This window comes from Neophocaena asiaeorientalis, unplaced genomic scaffold, assembly GCF_003031525.2.
Source record: "Neophocaena asiaeorientalis asiaeorientalis breed wild unplaced genomic scaffold, Neophocaena_asiaeorientalis_V1.1 scaffold171, whole genome shotgun sequence".
Lineage (NCBI taxonomy): Eukaryota > Metazoa > Chordata > Mammalia > Artiodactyla > Phocoenidae > Neophocaena > Neophocaena asiaeorientalis.
Genome location: NW_020174013.1, coordinates 3,235,175 through 3,259,769, shown reverse-complemented (window position 1 = coordinate 3,259,769; position 24,595 = coordinate 3,235,175). Strand labels below are relative to the sequence as shown.

The 24,595-nt window shown below is 36.2% G+C and overlaps 1 protein-coding gene across 3 annotated transcripts in view; it reads left to right on the top strand.

Annotated features, from left to right (window-relative positions):
* The window catches only part of MAP4K3 (mitogen-activated protein kinase kinase kinase kinase 3), a 127,171-nt gene extending 102,576 nt beyond the window's left edge, over window positions 1-24,595 (top strand). For all 3 annotated transcript variants that reach the window (XM_024753545.1, XM_024753544.1, XM_024753546.1), the window contains 12 exons: window positions 428-512; window positions 1,699-1,778; window positions 7,364-7,424; window positions 7,506-7,623; window positions 9,401-9,459; window positions 10,455-10,558; window positions 14,558-14,729; window positions 16,555-16,623; window positions 16,702-16,794; window positions 19,698-19,768; window positions 22,266-22,321; window positions 23,149-24,595. In XM_024753545.1, the coding sequence (XP_024609313.1) occupies window positions 428-512; window positions 1,699-1,778; window positions 7,364-7,424; window positions 7,506-7,623; window positions 9,401-9,459; window positions 10,455-10,558; window positions 14,558-14,729; window positions 16,555-16,623; window positions 16,702-16,794; window positions 19,698-19,768; window positions 22,266-22,321; window positions 23,149-23,236 (1,056 nt within the window). In that variant the 3' untranslated portion in view covers window positions 23,237-24,595. The remainder of the gene's footprint in view (window positions 1-427; window positions 513-1,698; window positions 1,779-7,363; window positions 7,425-7,505; window positions 7,624-9,400; window positions 9,460-10,454; window positions 10,559-14,557; window positions 14,730-16,554; window positions 16,624-16,701; window positions 16,795-19,697; window positions 19,769-22,265; window positions 22,322-23,148) is intronic.

Below are 24,595 nucleotides of genomic sequence, written 5' to 3'. Positions count from 1 at the left end.
AATCAGGTTGCTCAACCTTTTTTAAAAGTACATCTCTGTTTTGAGATTAAAGTCCGTATATGAATTTCAAATCAACCATACCTTTTCCACTTTGTAATATTAAATTCAGTGCTTAGTGCTATTTTTAGGCTCATGAAACCAAGTAAGAAAATTTTCACCTTTGTAGAGATTATCATTTCCTTCTTACCAGAGAATATTGTATTACTCTTAATGTGGGACATGTAAGTAATTCTTCTGTAAGCAGTTATTGTGCAGAATTAGTTGCTATTACTGCTTTGTTTATTTGAGAAGATAGGAAGAATAAAATGATTCTTCTAAGTAAAATCTTACATCATCTGACAGTTGTGCCTGAAACCTTTGTGATACCACTGTAAGGCAAATGACTAGTACTCGTTAGGTTTATTTGGTTATTTTTTGTTTTTTCCAGATGGGTGCATGTTTTTCAAAGGTTTTTAATGGATGTCCCTTGAAAATTCACTGTGCAACATCATGGATAAACCCAGACACAAGAGGTAGTACTATATATTTTTATCTGTTATCTTTCTGATTGTTTAGTGTTTTCATGAGACCAGGAAAGCCCTCAGTTTTAATCACTTTCTGCATACCTTTCTGAAGAAAATTTTGTTACAATTTTAAAAGAAATGTTTTTAAGGTAAATATGTTTCTCTATGTTATTAGCAGTGTTTGAGGTGACACATGGTATTAAAATTTCACTGTGTAGTCACCATATCGATATACTGAAACCATATACTCTGTGCCATCTGCCTTTATAAAGATACACATAGAGATATGTACAAACGTGTGGTCTCTCCTCTCTCTCTCTTTCTCTCTCTCTCTCTCACTCACACACACACACACACAGAGGTGTTCTTACTAAATCTTTCAAAACTCCAAGCTGTAGGTACTTTTATTTCACAGGTGAAGAAAATGACATTCAGAGAGGTTCATTGTTTCACAGCCAATCGGTAGTAGAGCTGCAGTTTGATCCCAATTCAGTCCTGTCTGACCACAAAGCTTATGCCTTTAATCTCCCAGTACTAATCCTAAATACTGTGCATTATAGCAATGTTCTTGACATTCTAAGTTGTTCTCAGGATACTTCAGTTTAGCCTGGAGAAGTTCTTCACCTGCTGTTTTATATTATCATAAAAACTGATCCAACAGAACCATGGCCAAACTTCTAATATCTTCTAGAAGATATTGAGTACCCTAGCAAGCATCCCAGTTTTAGTTAACTTTTTAAATAGGCTGTAGTCAGATCTTGGTTTTTCTGATGTGATGTTTATAATAATAGCCCATCTGCAAAAATACTTCGCGTCTGTATCAGCTGGTCTTGATTTGCATTCTGTATGTCAGTTGCACGTGATCCCCTCCAAGAGGGAATTTAGAAAAGTTGCTGCAGATTCTCTGCCAGTCCTCAGCACCCTCTGATGAGTGAGGAGTCCTAGCATGCCATTCTTCAAAACCTCTTTTCATAAAATTTTCTTCACTGCTTTGAGACTAATATTTGCATATAACTCAATTCCTTGAGCTAGAGTTTCTAACTGCTTATTTGCATTAAAATAAAAAATACTGCTTACAGACCACAGTAATTCTTTTTTCATATGTTAATACATATATACTTAATTTTAGATTATATAAATTCTTTTAAAGAGTATTTTATATATCAAAATCAGTGGATTACTTTTGTCATTTCAGATCAGTACTTGATATTTGGTGCTGAAGAAGGGATTTATACCTTGAATCTCAATGAACTTCATGAAACATCAATGGAACAGGTATGTTATTTTGTATTTTTCCCTTTTTTTTTAATTCTTAAGTTATTGTACACAGACAGTAAACAAGAAATGTTTCAGTGCTATGATTTGTTGCCTCTTTTGTTCGTAAAACCTTCCTAGAGCATATTCTATTTACCAGGTGCTAAAGACACACAAGAATAGTCCTCACCTTTAAGTAGCTCATGATCTAATAGATGAAACAAACATGTAAACCAATAACTGCAACACACTTCGAGTTAGATGTCACACTAGGAGTGAGTACAAAGTATAAGCCACAGAGGTGGGTATCACTAGCACCTCCTGTGGGGAGATGAGAAGGAGAGAGACATTTAAGATGGACCATAAATGATGATGAGTAGAAGGTTAGAGGATAAACATGAAAGAGCATGGCAAGCATGGGGAACTATGAATGGATAATTCGATTGGAGTATAGAATGGGTGTAGAATAGTAACAATAAATGAAGGTGGATGGGTAGGCGGGTGCCAAACCCCAGAGCTTTGTTTAACATGCTGATGATCAGATCTGTGTTTTAGAAATATCTGTTTGCATTGTGGTGAGAGGTGAGACTCGAGATTATAGTTAAACGGTAAAGAAGTGTTTAGTCAGAGCAGAAGTGGAGAGGACAGAGGGGGAAAAATGGGGTTTGGAATTGTATGGGGACATTTTTGATTGTCACAGTGACTTAGAGGAAGCTTTTGGCATTTAGTACCCAGAGACCAGAACTGCTAAACAACCTATGCACAAAAATGATGATAATGATGATGGTATTAATAGCCAATACCTGTATAAATCTTATTACGTGCCAGATACTGTTTTTAAATGCTATTAATCTTCACAGTGACTCTTAGAAGTAGATACCATTATTATTCTCATTTCAGATGAGAAATCTGAGGCTCAGAAAGTAGCTTTTCAGAGATCCCACAGCTGTTAAGTGGCTGAATTGGGATATGGACCCAGGCGAGCTGGCTCCAGAGTCCATGTCCTTAAATACTTCACCATACTGCCTCTCCCACTTGTATCACTTCTATAGAGAAACACAGGACTTAGAGAATTAAAGAGCTAGAATTGGCCAGACTGGGGCTTCCCTGGTGGCGCAGTGGTTGAGAGGCCGCCTGCCGATGCAGGGGACACGGGTTCGTGCCCCGGTCTGGGAGGATCCCACATGCCGCGGAGCGGCTGGGCCCGTGAGCCATGGCCGCTGAGCCTGTGCGTCCGGAGCCTGTGCTCCGCAACGGGAGAGGCCACAACAGTGAGAGGCCCACGTACCGCAAAAAAAAAAAAAGAATTGGCCAGACTGAATGACCAGTGCAACAAGGAGGTTAAGAAATCTAGGCTGGGGCTTCCCTGGTGGCGCAGTGGGTGAGAGGCCGCCTGCCGATGCAGGGGACACGGGTTCGTGCCCCGGTCTGGGAGGATCCCACATGCCGCGGAGCGGCTGGGCCCGTGAGCCATGGCCGCTGAGCCTGTGCGTCCGGAGCCTGTGCTCCGCAACGGGAGAGGCCACAACAGTGAGAGGCCCACGTACCGCAAAAAAAAAAAAAGAATTGGCCAGACTGAATGACCAGTGCAACAAGGAGGTTAAGAAATCTAGGCTGGGGCTTCCCTGGTGGCGCAGTGGGTGAGAGGCCGCCTGCCGATGCAGGGGACACGGGTTCGTGCCCCGGTCTGGGAGGATCCCACATGCCGCGGAGCGGCTGGGCCCGTGAGCCATGGCCGCTGAGCCTGTGCGTCCGGAGCCTGTGCTCCGCAACGGGAGAGGCCACAACAGTGAGAGGCCCACGTACCGCAAAAAAAAGAATGGAAGAAATCTAGGTTGACTTCAGTTTTCCAACTTGAGTGACTGGATGAGTGACAGTACAACTTGGCAGGATGTGGTATACAGAAGAGGTCAGTTTGAAGGGAATAATGATGCATTCAGTTTGGTCACATTGAGTTTTGGGTGCCTGTGAGATGTATGACTAATTCTCCATTATTAATATAAATCGATTACAAATAAAATAGAAAAATCCATAAGTAATGATAATTCATCGGCAGGCGGACTCTCAACCACTGCGCCACCAGGGAAGCCCATCACAACGTTTTTTAAACAGATTTTCTAACAAGATCCTTAACTGATATACTTACTCTAAATCTTAATCTGGAAGGAGGTATACAGTGAAGTGGCTGAAAAACACATATGAACTAGGGAGAAAAGAAAAGGATCTTGTTATTTATAATAATTAGTAAATAACAGTCAAAAGTGGTAAATTTTTTTGGATATAATAAGATACCTAAAAATCATAGTACTGGTAACAATATTAATTGTAAGTAACAAGACCAATGTCATGTTTACATGGGGTAAGCATTTATCAACCTAATTTAAGGGGCTGTTAAGTGAAGGTACCTTCAACCCCCCCCATTCCCACTCTGCAGTAACTCCCCTTCTTAGGTGCTTTAGCATTTGAAATTACATTATTACGGTAATATTTTCTGAGCTAAACACACCCATCAAGGTGAATGTTTTCCCTCCCAGAGGAAGCCTATAAGAGTAGAGAACACGTATGTGTGAGATCTTAAGTTTTTCCATCTTCCTGTGAAATTGATTATTAGGCTGGTTTTCTCTGTACTCTAAGGAAAGAAACTGGGTGGCATGAGTCTGCTAGATAGGGGAAGATGCTGAAAGGTGAGAAAATGACACAGCACAGGGTCTTGATTTACAAGTCTCTTTCTGCTGTTATTATTTATAGCTAGCATTTACAGAGTGCTCCATGTACGCCAGTCTTCTGAGCATCTTACACCTACAAGGAACATCGTGTTCACTCACCGCAGCAGCAGTGTGGGGATAGGAGCTCCATTTTACAAATAAGAACACTGAGACACAGAAATAAGTCAGTTATCCAAGGTCACAGAGTCAATGAGAAAGCAGCTGTCTAAATCTAGGCAAAATGCAGAACCTACTCTTCCTTTTTTTTTTTAAATAAATTTGTTTATTTTATTTATTTTGGGCTGTGTTGGGTCTTTGTTGCTGCACGTGGACTTTCTTTGTTGCAGCGAGCGGGGGCTACTCTTCGTTGCGTTGCGCGGGCTTCGCATTGCGGTGGCTTCTCTTGTTGTGGAGCACGGGCTCTAGGTGCGCAGGCTTCAGTAGTTGTGGCGCCTGGGCTCAGTAGTTGTGGCTCGTGGGCTCTAGAGCGCAGACTCCGTAGTTGTGGCTCACAGGCTTAGCTGCTCCGCGGCATGTGGGATCTTCTCGGACCAGGGCTCAAACCCGTGTCCTCTGCGTTGGCAGGTGGATTCTTAACCACTGTGCCACCAGGGAAGTCCCCAGAACCTACTCTTCTTAAGCACTATATAGCTTTACTAAACTGATTATTTCATCCAGAGCCTATTTTGCTAAGAGAAATAGGCATTAGAAATCTAGAAAAGCTTTAGAGTTTTATTAAACGTGGCTAAAAATGAAAATCCGAAGTGAAAATCCAACACTTAATAAAACTTTGCATAAATACTCTTCCATTGTCCCTATGTTGATATTACCAAAGGAATTTGTGTCTTATCCTGGTACTTTATATATGCTTGTATTAAATAAACTCACTTATATTTACAAATATATAGTCCCATGATAAATTTGTTTGGTTTGGTACTTGTAGTACTTTGTAAATATGTATTTTTATGGAAATAAACTCACTTCAACACTGAATTAAATAAAAATCAGTTTCTTGCTCCTTTGGTAACATATACTGGTATGTGACTTGGAATTAGTCATTGCCCTTTTTTTTATCTGCCTAATTTTCTCAATATAGCCAATGAATTCTCAATTTTTCTGTGAAACTTTTATGAGAGCATAAAGCAGGAAATGTTGTTTATGTTCTTGCAGTCTGAGGCACGGTTATAGGCAAGTTTTCTAAAATTAAAAACCACTTGGCGGGAGGACTTCCCTGGTGGCGCAGTGGATAAGACTCCACAATTCCAATGCAGGGGGCCCAGGTTCGATCCCTGGTTAGGGAATTAGATCCCACATGCATGCCTCAATTAAGAGTTCACATGCCACAACTAAGGAGTTGGTGAGCTGCAAGTAAGGAGCTCAGCTGCTGCAACTAAGGAGCCCACATGCCACAACTAAGGAGCCTGCCTGCCACAACTAAGACCCGTCACAACTAAATAAATACATACATACATAAATATTTTTTTTAAAAAACCCACATAGCAGAACTTCCCTGGCAGTCCAGTGGTTAGGGCTCTGCGCTTCCAATTCAATCCCATTGAATTGCGCTTCCAATTCAATGGGATTGAATCCATTGAACCCAGAGGGCATGGGTTCAATCCCTGGTGGGGGAACTAAGATTTCACAAGCCACGCAGGACAGCCCAAAAAAAAAAAACATAGCAGTGCCACATTTTACTTGCTTGGAGACATTAGGTGTTTTATGTGGGTACATTTTGCAAATAAATGAAACAGGTTTTATTAAAAATAGATTTTACTTTGTTTCTCACCCTTTTATTATTACTTCTGTTTTAATTATTCAGGACCATCATTGTGACTTTTAAAGCCTTTTTTAACGTAATGTCCTTAGAGGCCTTGATATATTTCATCATTAGTCTCTTCCTTCTTTCTGTTCCCTACCCTCATCCCAGTCTGTTTTGGAGTAACCTAGTAGGAATTGGCAGGGCAAACCCAGCAACCAAACTTGTTAAATCACAATGCTTAATTACATTCATCAGTGGTTCTCAAACTTCAATATGCAACAGAATCACCTGGAGGGCTGATTAAACCGTAGATTGCTGGACCCACCTTTAGAGCTTCTACTTCAGTAGCTCTGAGATGAGGTCCAAGAATTTGCATTTCTCATTTCTAACAATGCCGGGTGATGCTGATGGTGCTGGTGCAATGACCACTTTGAGAACCACTGATAATGCATATGAAATGTGTTAATGAGAGCATTTGTTTTTTCTCCTTCAAAATATATGTTTCATGAAATCCCTTTCTTTACCCAAAATACTAATCACCTTAAAGCTTACAGAGAGGTGTCTCCCAGTTCTTATGTGCTAGATTTCAGTAATGAATTCCATATATATGTCCTTTATGATTTATAAGTTTTCATCATATTCTCTCTTGGCCCTTTTTTCCTCCATACCTACTATTTCCACATCCTGTGTTTCACCACACCGTGATCCTTTTTGCTCTTCTGCTCCAAAAGCCATGCATGTCCATATGCCTAGATAAGACCGTTTTTTGGAAGTACACAGGCGAGTCTTAATTATTTAAAACCCCAGAACCAAAATAAAGGAATAGACATTGTTTGAAAATGTCCTTTTCCCTGTGTAGTTTGGGATTATGTAGTCCTAACCATAAGGAGAGTGGAGCTAATCATGTCATGTTGGAACTTAGATAATGAAATTACACTGCTAATTTATTTTTCTTCCATATAAATATGTTATGTGTAGCATCTTGTTTTACTTGCCTTATAAAATGAATTTCTATTAAAAATAAGTTTCTTTTTTAAGAACTGGCCTAATGATATGATAGCTACATGGTTAATATGTACATATTTACACTGCTATTATCTATTATCCTTTGAAACTTTGTGCTTTTTTTTTTTTTAAATCAGCTATTCCCCCGAAGGTGTACATGGTTGTATGTAATGAACAATTGCTTACTATCAATATCTGGTAAGTCTTTCAGTTTTTAAATACCTTACAGTTGCTCCTATTTATGTTATCAGCTTTTATGACATATATTTTTCTCTGCAGGTAAAGCTTCTCAGCTTTATTCCCATAATTTACCAGGGCTTTTTGATTATGCGAGACAAATGCAAAAGTTACCTGTTTCTATTCCAGCACACAAACTCCCCGACAGAATACTGCCAAGGTAACTGTACATTTAACTATGTTTTCATCCTTAGAGATAATATGTTAATTCATTCTAAAAAATAGATATACTACAGAAATTGAAAAAGCACGGGTTTGTAGAAATCACGTGTAATGAAAAACTGTAAGAAGTAATGTATTTTTACAAGTGTTTATCACATTCTTCTAAAATTTTCTGCTTTATACTTTCTACTTATATCAAGTAGATATTTGATATATCTTATTTTCTTTCTGAGTTTTTAATTGTTTTTCTACAAGGTTAAAAATATTTTTTTTCATGTAATTTGCTGGTAATTTTATGTCACATATAGTGTTTTTGACTTATTTGTGTCAGTCTGAATAAAATGAATTTTCTCCAAGTAGTTTCTAAACTTAGAAAATTTAAGTGAGTTATTAAATGAAGATTTTTTTAGAAGATAATTACTACTTAGAAATCGAGATTTTTGCTTTTCTACTTTCAGGGATTTTTAGTTATGTTCTTTCTTCTTTTTGGTTATTATTATATTGGGCCTCATTTGTTGAGTAAAAATCTTTTGAGTTTGGTATAAATTGTATTTTACAAAAACTTTATAATGTAACCATTCTTCCTTTACAATATTAGTTGTAAAGCAACTAATGTAGAACCTTAACTTTTAAGTACCTTGAAAATCTATTGTTGTTAATTGCCGAGTTTACAGTATAGCTAACATTTGCCCCTTCGTGCACAAAAACTTTTAAAAAATTAACTTTTGGATGAAAATCATTTTAAAATACACTGCAAGCTTTTCTGTCTTTAAAATAGATTACACTGAGTTTAACTGGATCTTTTCATGGTGACTTAGTTATGATTATGAACTTGATTTATGACACTTGTATTATAATATCTGTAGTTGGACTTAGGGATATTGCTCCTATGACTAGTCAGGAAGTTTCTTTCCTCCTGTACAGTTTATGTGCCCCTCTTTTTCTCCCAGCTGCCACTTTGTGCTGCTATTTTTCTGCCTACTTAAAGTATGACTCCATTCAGCTTTCTAACTTGATAATCCTAAATTCCTGTCGGCATGGAAACTGACCTCCAAGCTTTAAAAGTAAAGAGCCCCCAAAGAATGTAAGGCACATAAATGTTAATGCATTAACTTTTTGATATCGTTTTGTCAGAATAGAGAGCTATTCTTATATCAGTTTGTGGCTCATCTTTTTACTTTCTCAGTGGTGTCTTTTGGTAAACCAAAGTTAATAATGTTTTAAACAAATTCATTCAACAAATTGAATGCCACTCATAGTTTGAGGTGCTAAGGATACAGCAGTGAAAGAAATAGCAATTTATCAGTATTTTCCTGTATGATTTATTTTTGCATTTTTAAAAGAAATCCCAGGACTTCCGTGGTGGTCCAGTGGTTAAGATTTTGCCTTCCAATGCAAGGGGTGTGGGTTCCATTCCCCGTCAGGGAGCACATGCCTTGCGGCCAAAAACACAAAACATAAAACAGAAGCAATATTGTAACAAATTCAATAAAAAGACTTAAAAAAAAAAAAGAAATCCCAAGGTCGTATTCTAAAATGTAAATATTTTATAGTTTTGTTTTTCATATTTAAATCCTTAATCCATTTGGAATTGATTAGGGGGACTTTAGAAAGATATCCAATTTATTCTTATTTTTAATAGATGATCTGTTATGTCAGGACCAGTTTTTAAACAACTCATCTTTTCTCCACTGAACTGTAACCGTACTATATTTTCATATACTAACTTTGCCTACATGTATTATATATTCATTTCCATTTCCATTTCCATTTAGGAAATTTGCTGTATCAGCAAAAATCCCTGAAACCAAGTGGTGTCAGAAGTGTTGTGTTGGTAAGTAAACTGTCCAAAATCATGTAGCTCTCCTGCTTTGCAGAGTGGGTAAGAAGATGCTGTGAGGCACATTTTTAAATCTAGCGTAAAAGTACTACTCCAGGACGTTCTGCCAGTAATAGTTTATTTTTCCCTTTTAAATAAAATAAATGTATTGGTCATTCTATGTTCATATAGTACCTTGCACATGTAGTTGTTTTGCAGATAATTTATTGACTAGATAAATGGAGAATGACTTTATTACAGTCCTGATCACATCCTGTTCTCTAAGGAGCCTGTTACTGATCATTCACCATTTTGCTTTGTAATGGCTTATGAGGCTACATTTATTCACTCAGCATACTTATTATTTATTCTCATACCTTTAATAGATGAAACGTTATGCTTGTGATGTGAAGGTTATAGTCTCCCTGATCACACACCACTAGCCGAAAGTCCTCCCCAACGCCCGTAACAACTAGCTGGTTGATTTGCATCTAGGGAAAACCAAAAACAGTTTCCTTTCCTCCCTTAAAAAACTCTGAGGCAATTCAGTTTTACTATTTGTAAACCTGTATCTTGAGATTTGATTAATGTCTTCATGTAGTGCGGCCCAAGGCATTACTGCCTCTGAACGTGACTACCAAAAAGCACCCTGAATCACCTGCCCCTACATGTGCTGCAGCTATCAATTTGGGAAGTTCTCCCCAAACCTACTTAGACCCTTTCTTCAGGATCTTGCTAATCTCTCTGCTACCACAAGACCTCAAGTTCTTCTTCCCGCCCCCAGGCCCCATAACGACCAGCGTTTTCACTTGGGAATACAAATAAAAATCCTGCAAGTGATAAGGGAGTTTCCTGCTACTACCTGAAACAGCATTTCTTTTTCACTCTGCGGTCTAATTAAGAAATTGAACTGGCAGTCAACTTTTGTTTGTTTTCGAAGTATGCAACTGTTACTGTAAGGACTTTTTTGTATTATAAGAAAACTTACATATATTTTTTTGCCTTGACAGTGAGAAATCCTTACACAGGCCACAAATACCTATGTGGGGCACTTCAAACTAGCATTGTTCTATTAGAATGGGTTGAACCAATGCAGAAATTTATGTTAATTAAGGTAAGCATGAATATCAACCTAAGTCATTTTTAGTATAAAAGCTTGTCAGTTTTCCTGTTCTTTCAGAAACTTTTTTTTCCAGTTAATTCTCAAGATTTAATGTAATAATTTTGGATTATATGGCAGAGTAATGAAAATCTGCCCAATTATAAAAAGCTCAGTTGGCCTGATAGAAGTTTTGAAAGAGACTAGATAAATAGTTCAGGGATATGGCAATGGGAGCTGGAAATACTGGATCACATACACAGTCTGATGTCAAGAACAGGAGGTACTAAGAGAGCAGTGAAATACTGTTTGAATATGTTATCTGGTTGACCTGTTCTATCACAGCAGAGGGACAGCCTGCGGGTTGGCATTTGGCCTTAAAAAGTCAAGGGATAACCATAATGAAGGGGAAATTATTTGTTTTGGATATATGCCTATGTATTAATTTTCCCAGTCCTTCCCATGGATGGTGTTTTGTGCCTTAGTTTCTCTAGAACCTTTAAAGAAAAAAAAAATTTTTTTGGCCGCTCTGTGCTGCATGTGGGATTTTAGTTCCGTAACCAGGGATCTAACCCACGCCCCCTGCAATGGAAGCGCAGAGTCTTACCACTGGACCACTAGGGAGGTCCCTTTAATGAATATTTTTTAAAACATTTAATATTATTTAGCTATAACTTAAATTTAGAGGAAAAACTAACTTAAAACGTATGAAGTGCTGGCTCAGTCACCCCAAGGAAATACCAAATGGAATTTTTAAGCTATTTTCTTCACTATTTTATATAGATTAAGTAGTCTTATTTCATGAGCATTTGATATCTCCATAGAAGTTGGGATCGGAATATAATTGGAGTGCATTCCTCCTCAATTATATAATATAGAGTTAGGATGTTTAAAGTATTGGCTTCTGTTATGTAAAATTTTATGAGTGACTGGGGAACCTAGCTTTAATTTTCACATCATTATTTATTAACCTCAAAATTAACTAGGGCTAAAGAAATGAAAAAAAGAGTTTCAAGAATTTACAACCCATTGAGGTAATATTTCCACAAATAAATTCACTGAAACAAAAATTCTTTAAACCAAAAACTGAAAGGGAAAATAGCCTTATAAATTATCCAGAGCAGAGCTTCTGAACCCAGCCCATTTCTGGCCACATGGTTTTGTTCTCAGTTCCTCTTTGTTCTTGCCTGTTTGACAAAAAGCATGGCGTATCCTAGATGGAGTGGTAAAGTGTATGTAGTTATTTTTCTACAGCCCTTTCCTTCCCTGTCTTCCTCCTTAGTCTCTTTTAGTATGTCCTTCCTATTCCTTTCATTCCTAACATCTATCAGAATGAAAACAGTTTCATTACATCAGTTGTTCATGGATACTAATAGTCTGATTAAACCTTAGTATGAATGAATTTTATGTGTTACCTGATATGTTAAACTATTTATCCTAATACATAATGAAAGACCCTTTTCTCTGTTAAAGGAATTTTATGTATTAAGAGCATGCAAGAGAGAAAATATACTTTGAAGACATGGAAAGCTTAAAAATTATCCATCCATGTTTTCTCTTTTCCGGATAGATGGTACCAGGGAGCCTGCCCCTGACTGATGAGGCCTGTTGCCAGTATTCTAGGATGTTAGACTTACAGTACAGTTCTACTTGCAGGCTTCCTTCACGACTTCTTGCTCTTCCCACTTTACTTAAACTCCCTGAGCTACACGCCCCTATGTATTTCCCTTCATCTTAACCCAGTTCTTTCTCTGTGTCTCTTCTTCAAGATTTCTATATGTATATTTTGTTTCTATGTTTGGCATTATCTCAATTAGTATTTTTGATGTTTTCTATACTACAACTCTTACCAGATATGTTCAAAAACATTCTTATGCTTTCCATATACTTCCTCCTCATGAGATTTCTGAATAAGTTTTTGCTTCTGTAGACTACATTTTCAATATAAATAAAAGTTATAAATTGAAGCAGACATTCATGTACTTATTACGAATCAGGCAGAGTGTTGTTTAACTAGAGAGATAAAGAGTAAGACGTGGAGTCACTGCCCTCAAGGACCATCACCAGTAGCGACTGGATTTTAAACTGTTATATGGGAATCCTCTTCTGTTAATGACTTATACATATTGTTTAGTTATTGTTCGAAGCTAAGTAGAAGTATTCACAATGTGTTGGTTTTCATATTTACTGAGGAAAAAATACAGAAGCATTTGTTTTCTTCCTGTCTTACTGCTCTTTCCACATTTCAAAGAGAATTTTTTTAAATGTTTTACCTTATTAAAAATAGGACAGATTTTATCCATAGCATATCCCCAGGTGGGAATGCTCCCAGAGAGGGTGTTTGGAGAGTGTTCGTGAAGGAGTGTCTAGACCTCTGGGATGGGGGCACTTGGGCATTCACAGGGAAGGAAGAATGTGGGAACAACAGGTGTGCACAGAGCTTCACGTTCCAGCCATGAGGACCACACTGCATCTTCTGACACTTTAAGACTAGTAGTTATGGGAGCCCCATTTCACCTGTTTATTTTCTCTATCATTTATTTTCTTTAGAATTTACAGTGAGTTACCAGAGTAAAAAATAAATCAGTTTCAGTAGTTTTTAGAGATACTAACAATAGCCCTTTGGGAAGTATAATGGAAACACGGCCCATTTATAAGAGCAACAAAAATATAAAATATATTAAGAGTAGACTTAATAAAATATGTGTTAAGACCAATATATTTTTTAAAAACCTTTTTATCGTGAAGAAGAACGTTGCTAGCACCTCAGACCTCCCCATGGCACCCCCTACAAAACAGCTGCCTTGTTTGCATGTAAGCATGCACTTCTAAACATTAGCATTAATTTTACCTGATATTTCAACTGTATACAAGTAGAATCATAAAGTATACATTCATTTGGGTCTTACTTCTGTGCAGCATTATATTTGTGTAGTTGTTGGATATAGCCATAGTTTGTTCATTTTCATTGTGGTCTAATATCCCATTGTGTGAATGTGTCATCATTTTATCCATTCTACCATTGATAGGCATTTGGGTTACTTCCAGTTTTTGTTATTCTGAGCAATGCAGCTTGTGCATATTTTTGCATGTCTCCTGTGGGTGCATGTAGTCATGTTCTCTAGAGTGTATAACTAAGAGTGTTATTGCTGGGTTCTGAGATGTGTATCTTGCAGCATTAATAGGTATTGTAATTAACCATTGTGGTCACACCAGTTTATACTCCCACCATCAGCGTTAGGAGCATTTGTTTGCTCTTCTCTGAGTAACCCTTATTATTGTCGTTCTTCTGGCGGATGTGTATGGTTATCTTGGTTTTATTCCCTGATTACTAATGAAGTTAATGTTTTCCTCTATTTTTCCAAACTTTCAGAGTGTGAATTTAGTCTCTTTGTGGCAAAATAAAAATAATTTTAAACTTATGTAAAATTAAAGTGGGTTGCATTTTAACTAAGTTAATTTATTAAATAGAATCACTTGAAATACAGGGCTAAATTTCTCTTATTTGTGGTTGTTGTTTTTTTTCTGTCCACACTTCTAAGGGGACTGTCTCTTGCTCATTAGCATTTCAGTTTTCTCATCCATGTTTGCTCAGCTGGTTAAGAAGGCAGAGGAGTAATACTGAAGCAGCCTGGGATTAGGAGAGAGGAGACTGCCACACAGGGTGGGGGGCAGGGGGGACCCTGGGCCAGCCACCCAGTTGCTGGGTCTTAGTTTCCAACTCTGAAAAAAGAGGGTTGGACAGGTGATTTTTAAGTCTGTTTCACCCCAATATGCTAAAAATGTGTGGTTTTTAACTTAAAAATATTTTACAGTGCTTAACCTAAATTCTTTATAAAGATACTTTCTAATTTAGATTTTCTGCATACCTGAGTTTCTGTGCGAAGAAGCAATCTTTATAGTAGAAAGTACTATTTTATATATTCTCATAAAACTAAAAATTCTTATTAGTGTTCTCATGAAATTTTTTTTGCTTTTGTTTTCCTTTGTTTAATATATTTTGGTTTTTTCTAGCACATAGATTTTCCTATACCGTGTCCACTTAGAATGTTTGAAATGCTGGTCGTTCCTGAACAGGAGTACCCTTTAGTTTGCGTTGGTGTCAGTAAAGGGAGAGACTTCAACCAGGTGGTTCGATTTGAAACTGTCAATCCAAATTCTACCTCTTCATGGTTTACAGAATCAGGTTTGTGATTTTTAATGAATTATTAAGTAATAAATTTACTATATCTTTCATTAGGCAAAGGTTATTTTTAAAGATCTTGCAAAGGCCCTTTGTTCAGAGTCTTTGGCAACTAAGGGAAATGTTAAAGAACCAATTTGCCAATAAATATTGATTAGTCAGGAGTTTGTTGGAAGCCTGAAAGAGTGTTCACAAAAGGAAAAGAATTGAGACAGTTTTTTTGTCATTGAAAAAAAATGATCACAGACGTTCACAAAAGTCTAAAGACAATTTCATGGCTTGCTGAATCCCAGGGGACTTGAAACAGCTTTCCTTTGAGGACACATTACTGAAAGAAAACATGGCCAGCCCTTGACAACATTATTGTGGCTTCTCTTTGGTGCCCCTAAGTTCTCTCTTAAATTCTCTCTTTAGAGGCCCATCTTCCCTTTGAGACACGGGGTGAACTCCTGCTTTCTAATCTCTTCCTCCCTATTTAACAAGAAGGGATTGTTGGTTGATTAATATTTTATTTAGTGAATTTCAGTTGTCTTAGTTCTCCCAAGCATTTTAATTTTAAATCCTTTTCTACTAATTGTTGAATGAAGGGCCTCATTTCCTGACAAAAGAATTTTGTCCCTTCCTTCCCAGGAACTTTTGATTACTTCTCTTACCATAATGAAATCCCTTTATTAGAAGTTAAACATGACAAATATAATTCATCTCTGGTTTTGAGATGATGAGACAGAGTAAGAGACAGAAAGTATGTTTAGGATTTTGTATCAGCTGAAATTAGAAGCTAGTGGCTTCCTAAGCTCTGCTGCACATTAGAATCCACCTGAGAAGCTTTTAACACTCTTGATACCTCAAGTCACACCCTCGATTAAATAAAAGAATATCTGGGGCCAGCAGCTGGGTGTCAGCAGATCTCCAAAGGATTCCAGTGTTCGGGAACTAATTGTTATAAGCAATTTGTAAATCTCATTTTCCTGGCTTTCTATCTAGTAATGCTAGACTGGCTTCTTCTTGACTAATTTTCACCAAGTGTGTAAGAGTCACAAAGATCTCGTTGACCTGATGTACAGGAGGCCTATTCCATATCCTTCCAACCCTGGTTAGTTACAGAAGTACCAGGTCTAAAATACGTGTGAAGGTCTGAAATACAGCCATCCATGGATTTATTAAGATTCTAAATACTGTAGGAAGTAGAAAACAGGCAAGCTAGACTTTGGATCAGACCCACTCTCCAGAAACAAAGGCCTATAGTTTAGCAGTTTCAGTTTTGATGTTCATACAAAGCTTGGGATATCCTACTTGTTGCTTCCTGGAAAACTGTGTCATTTAAACATTTTCAGTTTGTGAAAACTTTCTTTAATCATTATTATAAAAATAGGGCCTCTATGCATTTTTATGGTGCTTCATACTTCTCAAAATACTTCAGTTTTCTTCTTAACTCATTTGGACCTGAAGTTATTTGTTTGACTCTGATTCATTCATTCAACAAATATTGAGAAGTATGTACACAGCACAGCCCCTGGCCTTCTAAGCTTAAAATCAGAAATTAATCATTGCCATAATATAGAAGATTAGACTCCTAATTTCACAGATGAATAAAACAGTGGCATCACCAATAGTAATGACAATAGCTAACCCTCCATTAAGCACTCACTTAGTTTAGCTCTTGCATCAAATTTTGAATCCAAGCCGCCTGGCTTAACCACTACATATGTATAGTTAAAAATATATATCCATTTCAAATTCCGTGATGTTCAGAATTCTTCTTTTTTTAATGTCTCTGCTTTAAATATTACTGTTTTCTGTAAGTTTTATCGAGTTTTTTGTGTTGTAGATACCCCACAGACAAGTGTTACTCATGTAACCCAGCTGGAGAGAGATACCATTCTTGTATGCTTGGACTGTAAGTTTTTATTTATGAATATCTTATCTTAATGAGTTTTTTCTATCTTAGTTTCTGAGTGACTTTTTTTCTTTCTAGGTTGTATAAAAATAGTAAATCTGCAAGGAAGATTAAAATCTAGCAGAAAACTATCATCAGAACTCACCTTTGATTTCCAGATTGAATCAATAGGTAAGCCAGAGTTTTGTGTTTCTTGTTTGATTGCATTATGAACTGCTTAAAATAATTTGTCTAATAATTAATTGAAATTATAAAAATATATTACTAAGGGCTCACTCATTCTTTTAAATTGTAGGATATAATGAATATGAGGTGAATATCAGTCTTTGCTTTTACATATTCTCTAAAATAGTTTAACAACCGTGACATAATCTGTAAATAATGTTATTTTCCCTACAGATTTGGCATTTTCAAAATAAATAATTAAATATCATTATTCATAACCTAGTTGTGAATTTCCATTTTCTCCAGACTCCTGCACAGTTCCCCTATAAGTACTTTAAAATTTAGTACTCAGTATAGTCTGTTGTATTTTTGCTGTTGTAGCTCCTGATCAGAGAGATCCATAAGTATGTGGAATTTCCTTCTTGCCGTTTTTACATTTTGCTTGATGAGTTTTTTCTGAAAACGGATTTCTTACACAATCAGTATTCTAAAATGATTACATTCAGGAAAAGTAAGGTGAAATGATCATACACAGTTTTTCTGGTGTCCTTTATCAGTAAAGATACTTGCATGTATATGCATTGGCGGACGGTAGGGCCGAGGGCAGATAGTTCATTTGTCTTATTCTTAGTCCTACTTTTATTCTTTCTCCCAGTTAGAATGCCTCTCTCCCAACAAGCAAACACTGATGATAATAACAAGGCAGTTTTGACGGACATCTGCTCAAGATGTTCAAATGGAATCCATATTTAAAAACACATAGCTAGCTCAATAAAGAAGACAAAGAACGGAAACTCAAACTAGTATGCACTCCTGAGTGGTAAAGAAGACTAGCAGTGTCCCACAGGAGATGGAGAAGCAGAGCCAGGCTTGTGGTTTGAGGTGCCTACTAATGAAGACTCTCCCCACATAAGGCCTCGTGGTTTTATAGGGGTTTTTTATCCACCATTGAAAGAAGGAATCGTTCCTGTGCTCTACAGACTGCTTCAGATTGTAGACAAAGAAGGAATGCAGAATAAATCAGTGTTTAACACTATTGATACTAAAATCAGTTAAATTATACAGAAAACAAAATTACCCAATCTCATGAAAATAGATTTTGGAAAATCTGTATAAAATACTAGCAAATAGAATTCCATATCATCAAATAGTAGACTTTACCTCAGAAAAGCAAAGCTGGTTCAACACCAGAAAATTTATTTATGTAATATAGCACATTAAAGATTAAAAGCAAAAAGTTATGTAACTCTTCAGTAGATGCACAAAAAGCATTCAGTAAAATCTGTCATTCATGATTTTTTTTTAAAAAAACAACTTTTTAGAAATTAGGAGTAGAAGGAAATGTCCTTCATCTAGCAAAGCCTATTAAAAGTATTGTGTTTAATGGTTAAACTAATTCCCATTAAGTTGGAGAATGAGATAAGGATGTTTGCTATCATCACATTTCAACATAGTCTCATTGGACTATGAAAAGGGAACTATGAGGATTAGAAAGATATAAGTAAAAAGTCCTTTTTTTGCTGATGGTATGAATATCTACTAGAATATACAACTCTAAACTGTTAGAACCAATAAGAAAATTCAGAGTTGCTAGATATGAGTAACACAGGTGGATAGCTTTCTGATATGCCAGTAAGACATGTAATCAAACATATTTAAGACCATCATCTAGGAAATTCCAAATTATTGTTTAAAAGTATAAAAGAAGATTTAAACAAATGAACCACACCGCGTCCATGGATAGAAACACTGAATATGGGAAAGATGTCAGTTCTTCACAAATTAATCCACACATTCAGTGCATTTGCAATAAAAATCCCAGTAAGGTATTTTCTGCCACTTGATAAGCTGATCTTAAAATTCATATGGAAAAGCTAAAGGCCAAGAACAGTAAAATACATTTTGATGAATACTTGCCCTACTTGATATTGAAACTTACTATAAATCCATAGTGATTAAGACAGTGTGGGATCAACACAGGGATAAATAGAAGAGGCTCAGAAATAGACCTACGTGTAATTGGAAATTTACATCAGATGTCAGTGGGGAAGTGAGGTCCTGTTCAACAAATGATGCTAGTACAATTGGTTATCTGCAGGAAACAAAATCAGACTTTTTCCTCACTGAATACACACAAAAATATATGTTAAGTATGTAAATACAAAAAGCAAAACTAGAATTTTTAGAAGGCACATATGCCTGTATCCCAGTAATTCTATTTCTAGGTGTCTACCCCAGAGAAAATTTTGTACATGTATTTAAGAAGAGGTACAAGAATGTTTATTGCAGCATTTTTGTAACAAAAAAATTAGAAACATCATTTGGTTCATCATACTAAATGTATGAAAGTTGGAAACATCCAATATAAAGTTTACACTGATAATGTGAACTTACTGTGTTGTAATAGTAAAAACATGCATGAGAACAACAAATACCAAGTACATAACAGTGGTTATCTCAGGGAGGAAGGAAAGGTTAGAATACAACTAGAGTAAGAGTTTATAGGGATGCTGGCTGTATTCATTTTTATTTAAAACAAAAAGCAAATATGGCAAAATGTTAGCATTTGAGAGTTAAATGGTGGATACATGTGTTTTTAGGCTATTCTCATATTTTTCTATATGTTTAAAATATTTTATCAAAACAAAAATTTCTATAGCAAAAAATATTTTCAGTGAATTTTCTTTTTCTTATCAAAAAGATGAGTAAGGTCTGTATAGTATTTATGCTATATAGTATATACTGTGTAGTTCTAGGCAGTATGGTAAAGATGCCATTATAAATATGGAATGACTAACACTAGTTATTAATTGAAATATTGTTATGCAAGGTAGAAAGAGGGATGAAATAATGCTTATCAGTTGAACTCTTGTACTATTAACAGTAACTGAGCTGTTCTTGCCTGCTAGTTTGCCTGCAGGACAGTGTGCTAGCTTTCTGGAAACATGGAATGCAAGGTAGAAGTTTTAGATCTAATGAGGTAAGTAATCTTTTAAAAAATTATGTCCATTAAATAGTCATGAAGCATTATCAAATTCTACATCACACAATATTCTTTAACTTTGGAAAATTCCTAATTGATGCAAGGAATACTTGATTTGCTAATTTTATTGATATTTTCTGTATTCAATCTAGTGATAAAATTAATGGCGCATACTTTATAGCAACCTCTCTCTGTCCATTCAGTCAAACAGTTTCAGTGCATATTTTATGTGCTTCCAGATAATCACCCTTATATTCAGAACAAGAACTTCCTAAATACTACTAACAGTGAGCCAACTCTGATTTTCTTTCAACTTTCCCAGGCTGTCACCTGGAACAAGAGTACTGATGGAGGCTCTCTCTGTCTTGAAGCACCTTTTCTACTTTGTATTTCAGAAATAATGACCAATGCAGACGATAAGTAAAGGGTTCCACATTTCTCTTGAAGCCACCTTGCCTATTTCTGGTATTCTTATCTCCTTAGTCCTTCCTACCTTAATTTAACTCCAGGAATAATTGAACTCCAAGTCATATGACGTGTTTAATTCAGTTCATCATTTATGCCAGAAAGTGCTGGGGTTATAAGCATGAACAAGACTTGGTACTTGCCCCCTAGAATATTACAGGCAAGTAAAATCATCCTAAGTTATTTCAATAACCCCAAGCCAGTCTCATTAGTAACTTTTACTTGAGCGTTGGCGGGAAGGGAAAACATTAGGTGCCTCAAGCAAGAAAATAGTTCATTTGTGTTTTAAACTGTCGGTAGTTAAGATCAGCATTTCTTCTAACCAGTAAACAGTATAGCAGAATGATCATGAGTGTGGGTTCCTGAGGAGACACCCGGGTTCAGTCTCAACTCTCCTGTTCAGTAACTGTGTGACCTTGACATATCACTTAACTTCTCTTTGCCTGTATTTTTTCATCTGTGAATTGAGGATAACAGCATAGTACTTATTTCATAGGGTTGCTAAGATTAAACAAAAGGAAGTATGTGATGTGCTTGGCACAATGCCTGGCCTATGGTAAGTATTCAAGAAAGGTGGATGCCAGTATGTTTCTTTTTTTTAAGATTTTTTTATGTTTTAATGTGGACCACTTTTAAAGTCTTTATTGAATTTGTTACAACATTGCTTCCGTTTTGTTTCGGTTTTTTGGCCACAAGGCATGTGAGATCTTAGCTCCCCAACCAGGGATCGAACCTGTACCCCCTGCGTTGGAAGGCGAAGTCTTTAACCACTGGACCGCCAGGGAAGTCCCCTGCCAGTGTGTTTCTAGGATTAATTCCCGCAAGAGGGCTCACCTCAGGAAGATTTTTTTTTTTTTTAATCACCTGAGGGAATGGAGCCTGGAGATACGAATAGTCAACAGCTAATAAACACCAGGCAGAGAAGGAAAGCCATCATAGGATACAAGAGAATGGTTTAAAAAAGATAGTTTGCTCAAACAATCACCTGAGGGGCTTTTTCACACTACATAAGCAGCCCTTACTAAATACAACCTCTCCCAAAATGCTATGTCCTTCAAGTAGGCAAATCCCAAAATACTGAATACTTTGAAGATCATGATGATAAACCGTTACTACTGAAGTGAGCATGTTGTATCCTTCAGGTGTGCTAAGTTACAAAAGAAGTCAAGAATCACTGACTGCTCTTTCCAGAATAATTTCAGTTTCAAAATTAAATTGTTTTTTCAGCCTGCCAAATTTTGGGGAGAAGGTACTGCCATTATAATTGGGAATGTTTTGCTTTCAGTAAGCAATAAACAATGGGTTTCTCTTTCTCCTGTAGCCTTAGTCTTAACTCCCCAACTGGGAATGGTCACACTGAGGACTTCTTTAAGGACATATGCCATTAGAAAATATTATTTCAGGAGACTTGGAAAGAAATGGGAAAGAGAATTGTTATCTGCTGAGCATTTCCTTAGCTAGGCATTATACCCATTAATACTTACAAGAATACTGCAAGATACCACTGCAAAGTAAACACTGTCTATCCCATTTTGCAGAAGGTAAAACCGTTTCCAACAAATTACATACCTTGTGCAATTGTCATAGCTAGTAAGTGGGAGAACTGGGATTTAAGCTGGAATCGTGAGTTTGTCCCATCATACCACACTGCAGCCTTTTAAGTGAAAGGACCAGACCTAAGTGGCTTACTACTGCAAGAGTCTTGCTACTAGCATTAAGGTGACTGACAGGAGGTTTCTGATAAATAAAACGGACTAGATGCTTTGCTTTTAACTTTTTCCGTTGCAGTCTGTATGCCAGCAAATGGTGTACTACTCTCATGTTTTATGATTAATTCAAAATTAGCCAGATTTTTCCTGGACTAACAAATGGATGCACTTATGTGCTGATTTAACAAGTTAACAGTCATACAGGGATCTATTTCCATCTTAGGACTTATGCTTCTCTTCTATAGAGTTATAAATTAAATGTCCATATAAAATTTTGTGCCTTTCATTTCAGAAATTAAATTGATATTTTAATTGAACAGGTAACACAAGAAATTTCAGATAGCACGAGAATTTTCAGACTGCTTGGATCTGACAGGTATGAAAAGGAGTTGTATTAAATACATAGTTCTAAACATGTTTTATAAATCCAACATGAAACTGGTTTCTTTTTTAAGAGAATTGAAATTTCTACAGTAATATATTCAACATTATATTTTTCATAATATAAGAATTCACAGGTCAGAAAGTTATGAAACCTTTGAGAATGTGCCTGATCTTCCAGTTACCAAGAATGTATAGATCGGGAAGGCATATGGGAACATATGTATATGTATAACTGATTCACTTTGTTACAAAGCAGAAACTAACACACCATTGTAAAGCAATTATACCCCAATAAAGATGTTTAAAAAAAAAAAAAACAAAACACACACACACAAAAAAAGAATGTATAGATCTGTCAGTACTACTTTTGCATTAAACATAATATCTAAAGTATGATTTACAGGACAAGAAAGAGGAGATACCATATGCTAGCAAACAGAAAAGTTTTCAGTTTTAGTACCAATAGGATTTGAAGTTCTATTCTGATTTACTTTCTGATTCTTGAACTACAGATTGTTTCAGAATTCATGATAAGAATTAAGTTCCCCCAACTTATTCCTAGAATAGGTTTTACCCCTCTGACTCTTAGGACAGCACTGGCTTAGAGGTGGGAGGTGGTGGGCAACAAAGGTGTACTTCCCAGAGCTGGAACTGACTCTTCAATCATAGTGATTTGCAAATGGTTTCGGCCTACATAGCAGATAAGGAGCATTTATTAGAGGCATACAATGAAGAAGCAGTGGAAGAATTTTCTGCTAACGTTAGTTTTCAAGAATAACTTTGTTTTTTTGTATGTTTTTTGTTTGTTTGTTATTTTAGGGTCGTGGTTTTGGAAAGTAGGCCAACCGATAACCCCACGGCAAATAGCAATTTATACATCCTCGCAGGTCATGAAAACAGTTACTGAGAAATGCTGTGCTTCGACAGTTAGCTCTCGAGAGAAAGAACACTACCACTGCAACATTAACGGATGCTCGAAGCTGTACAAAAGCTGCAGTTACCTGGCTTCAGTTGCTTGTAATTTATTGTGGCATGAGACAAGATGGGGAAATGTTTTGTTTTAAGTGGTATGGATATATTTAGCATATTGAAACCACACAAGTGCTTAATTCACTGTTATGTAATCTTTGTACATATAGGCAGTATTTTTCTGTGAAACTTCATATTGCTGAAGACATACACTAAGAATTTATGTAGATAATGTATTTTATGAGATGTACAAGTTAAGTGTCTTCTCTGTACAGATGTAAATGTTGATGAAAATGCAATTGGGATTAATATTTTAAGAATCCTTTAGTATATTCTTGGGTGCGGCTATATTACAAAATGGGATGCTGGCAATGAAACCGTACATTTAACACTATTGTATTTTTATTATATGTAATTTAGTAATATGAAGATAAATCTTGTAACTTTTAAAATTGCAATGGAGGCTGTAATCATTTTATAATCTTGTTTTTAATTTTAATGCAAGTACACTGGTGTGTTTATATTTGCACAAAGTATTGATATGTGATGTATTAAGTCACAAAAGTAAGCTGTGACATCGTCAATATGCATTTGGCTCCCCAGCATCTTTTTAAAATGTATTTGGATTGTTTTCTATGTGAAACAAACCAATTAACCCCCTGTTGTAGTAACTGGTCTTTTTATATTTCAGCAGAATCCTGTAAGATTGCTTGTCTGTGCTTAAAAACAATACCTTCGAAAAAATTTTTGAATCACAGAATAGCGGTACCGTGACATAGCACTGCAGTTGTCTGAATTACAGTATGCACAAAGTATAAGTTAGCATTATCAAAGAGTCCACACTAAACGTTTCTTATCATCACTTTGAAGAACTGTAACATTCCATAGAGCGAAATGGTTCAAATTTCTAGTGGAATTTTTACTTTTGTTGGCCTTATTTTATGATCATTTTCATGTTTCTTTTGATTTAGAGTATTAACACTTGGCCAAAATAATTTAGTTACTACCTCATATAAACAGTATAATGGTTACTACACATCACAGGAACTTAGTTTTGGTTAAAGTCATTTTTGATTGCTTTTTTCCAGTGGAATATGTATATACCAAGTTTTAGAAAAATGCACACTTTGGCTCTTTTTTGCTATATGTTCTTTATATTTTAATGTGAATATATACACAAAGAACAAACTAAATTGTGATTTATGTTCTTCATTTATTTTAATTGACAGTGCTTTTAAATATGTTCCTGATTGTACATAGTGTAAAATAAACATGTTTTTTAACATGCTGTTGTATA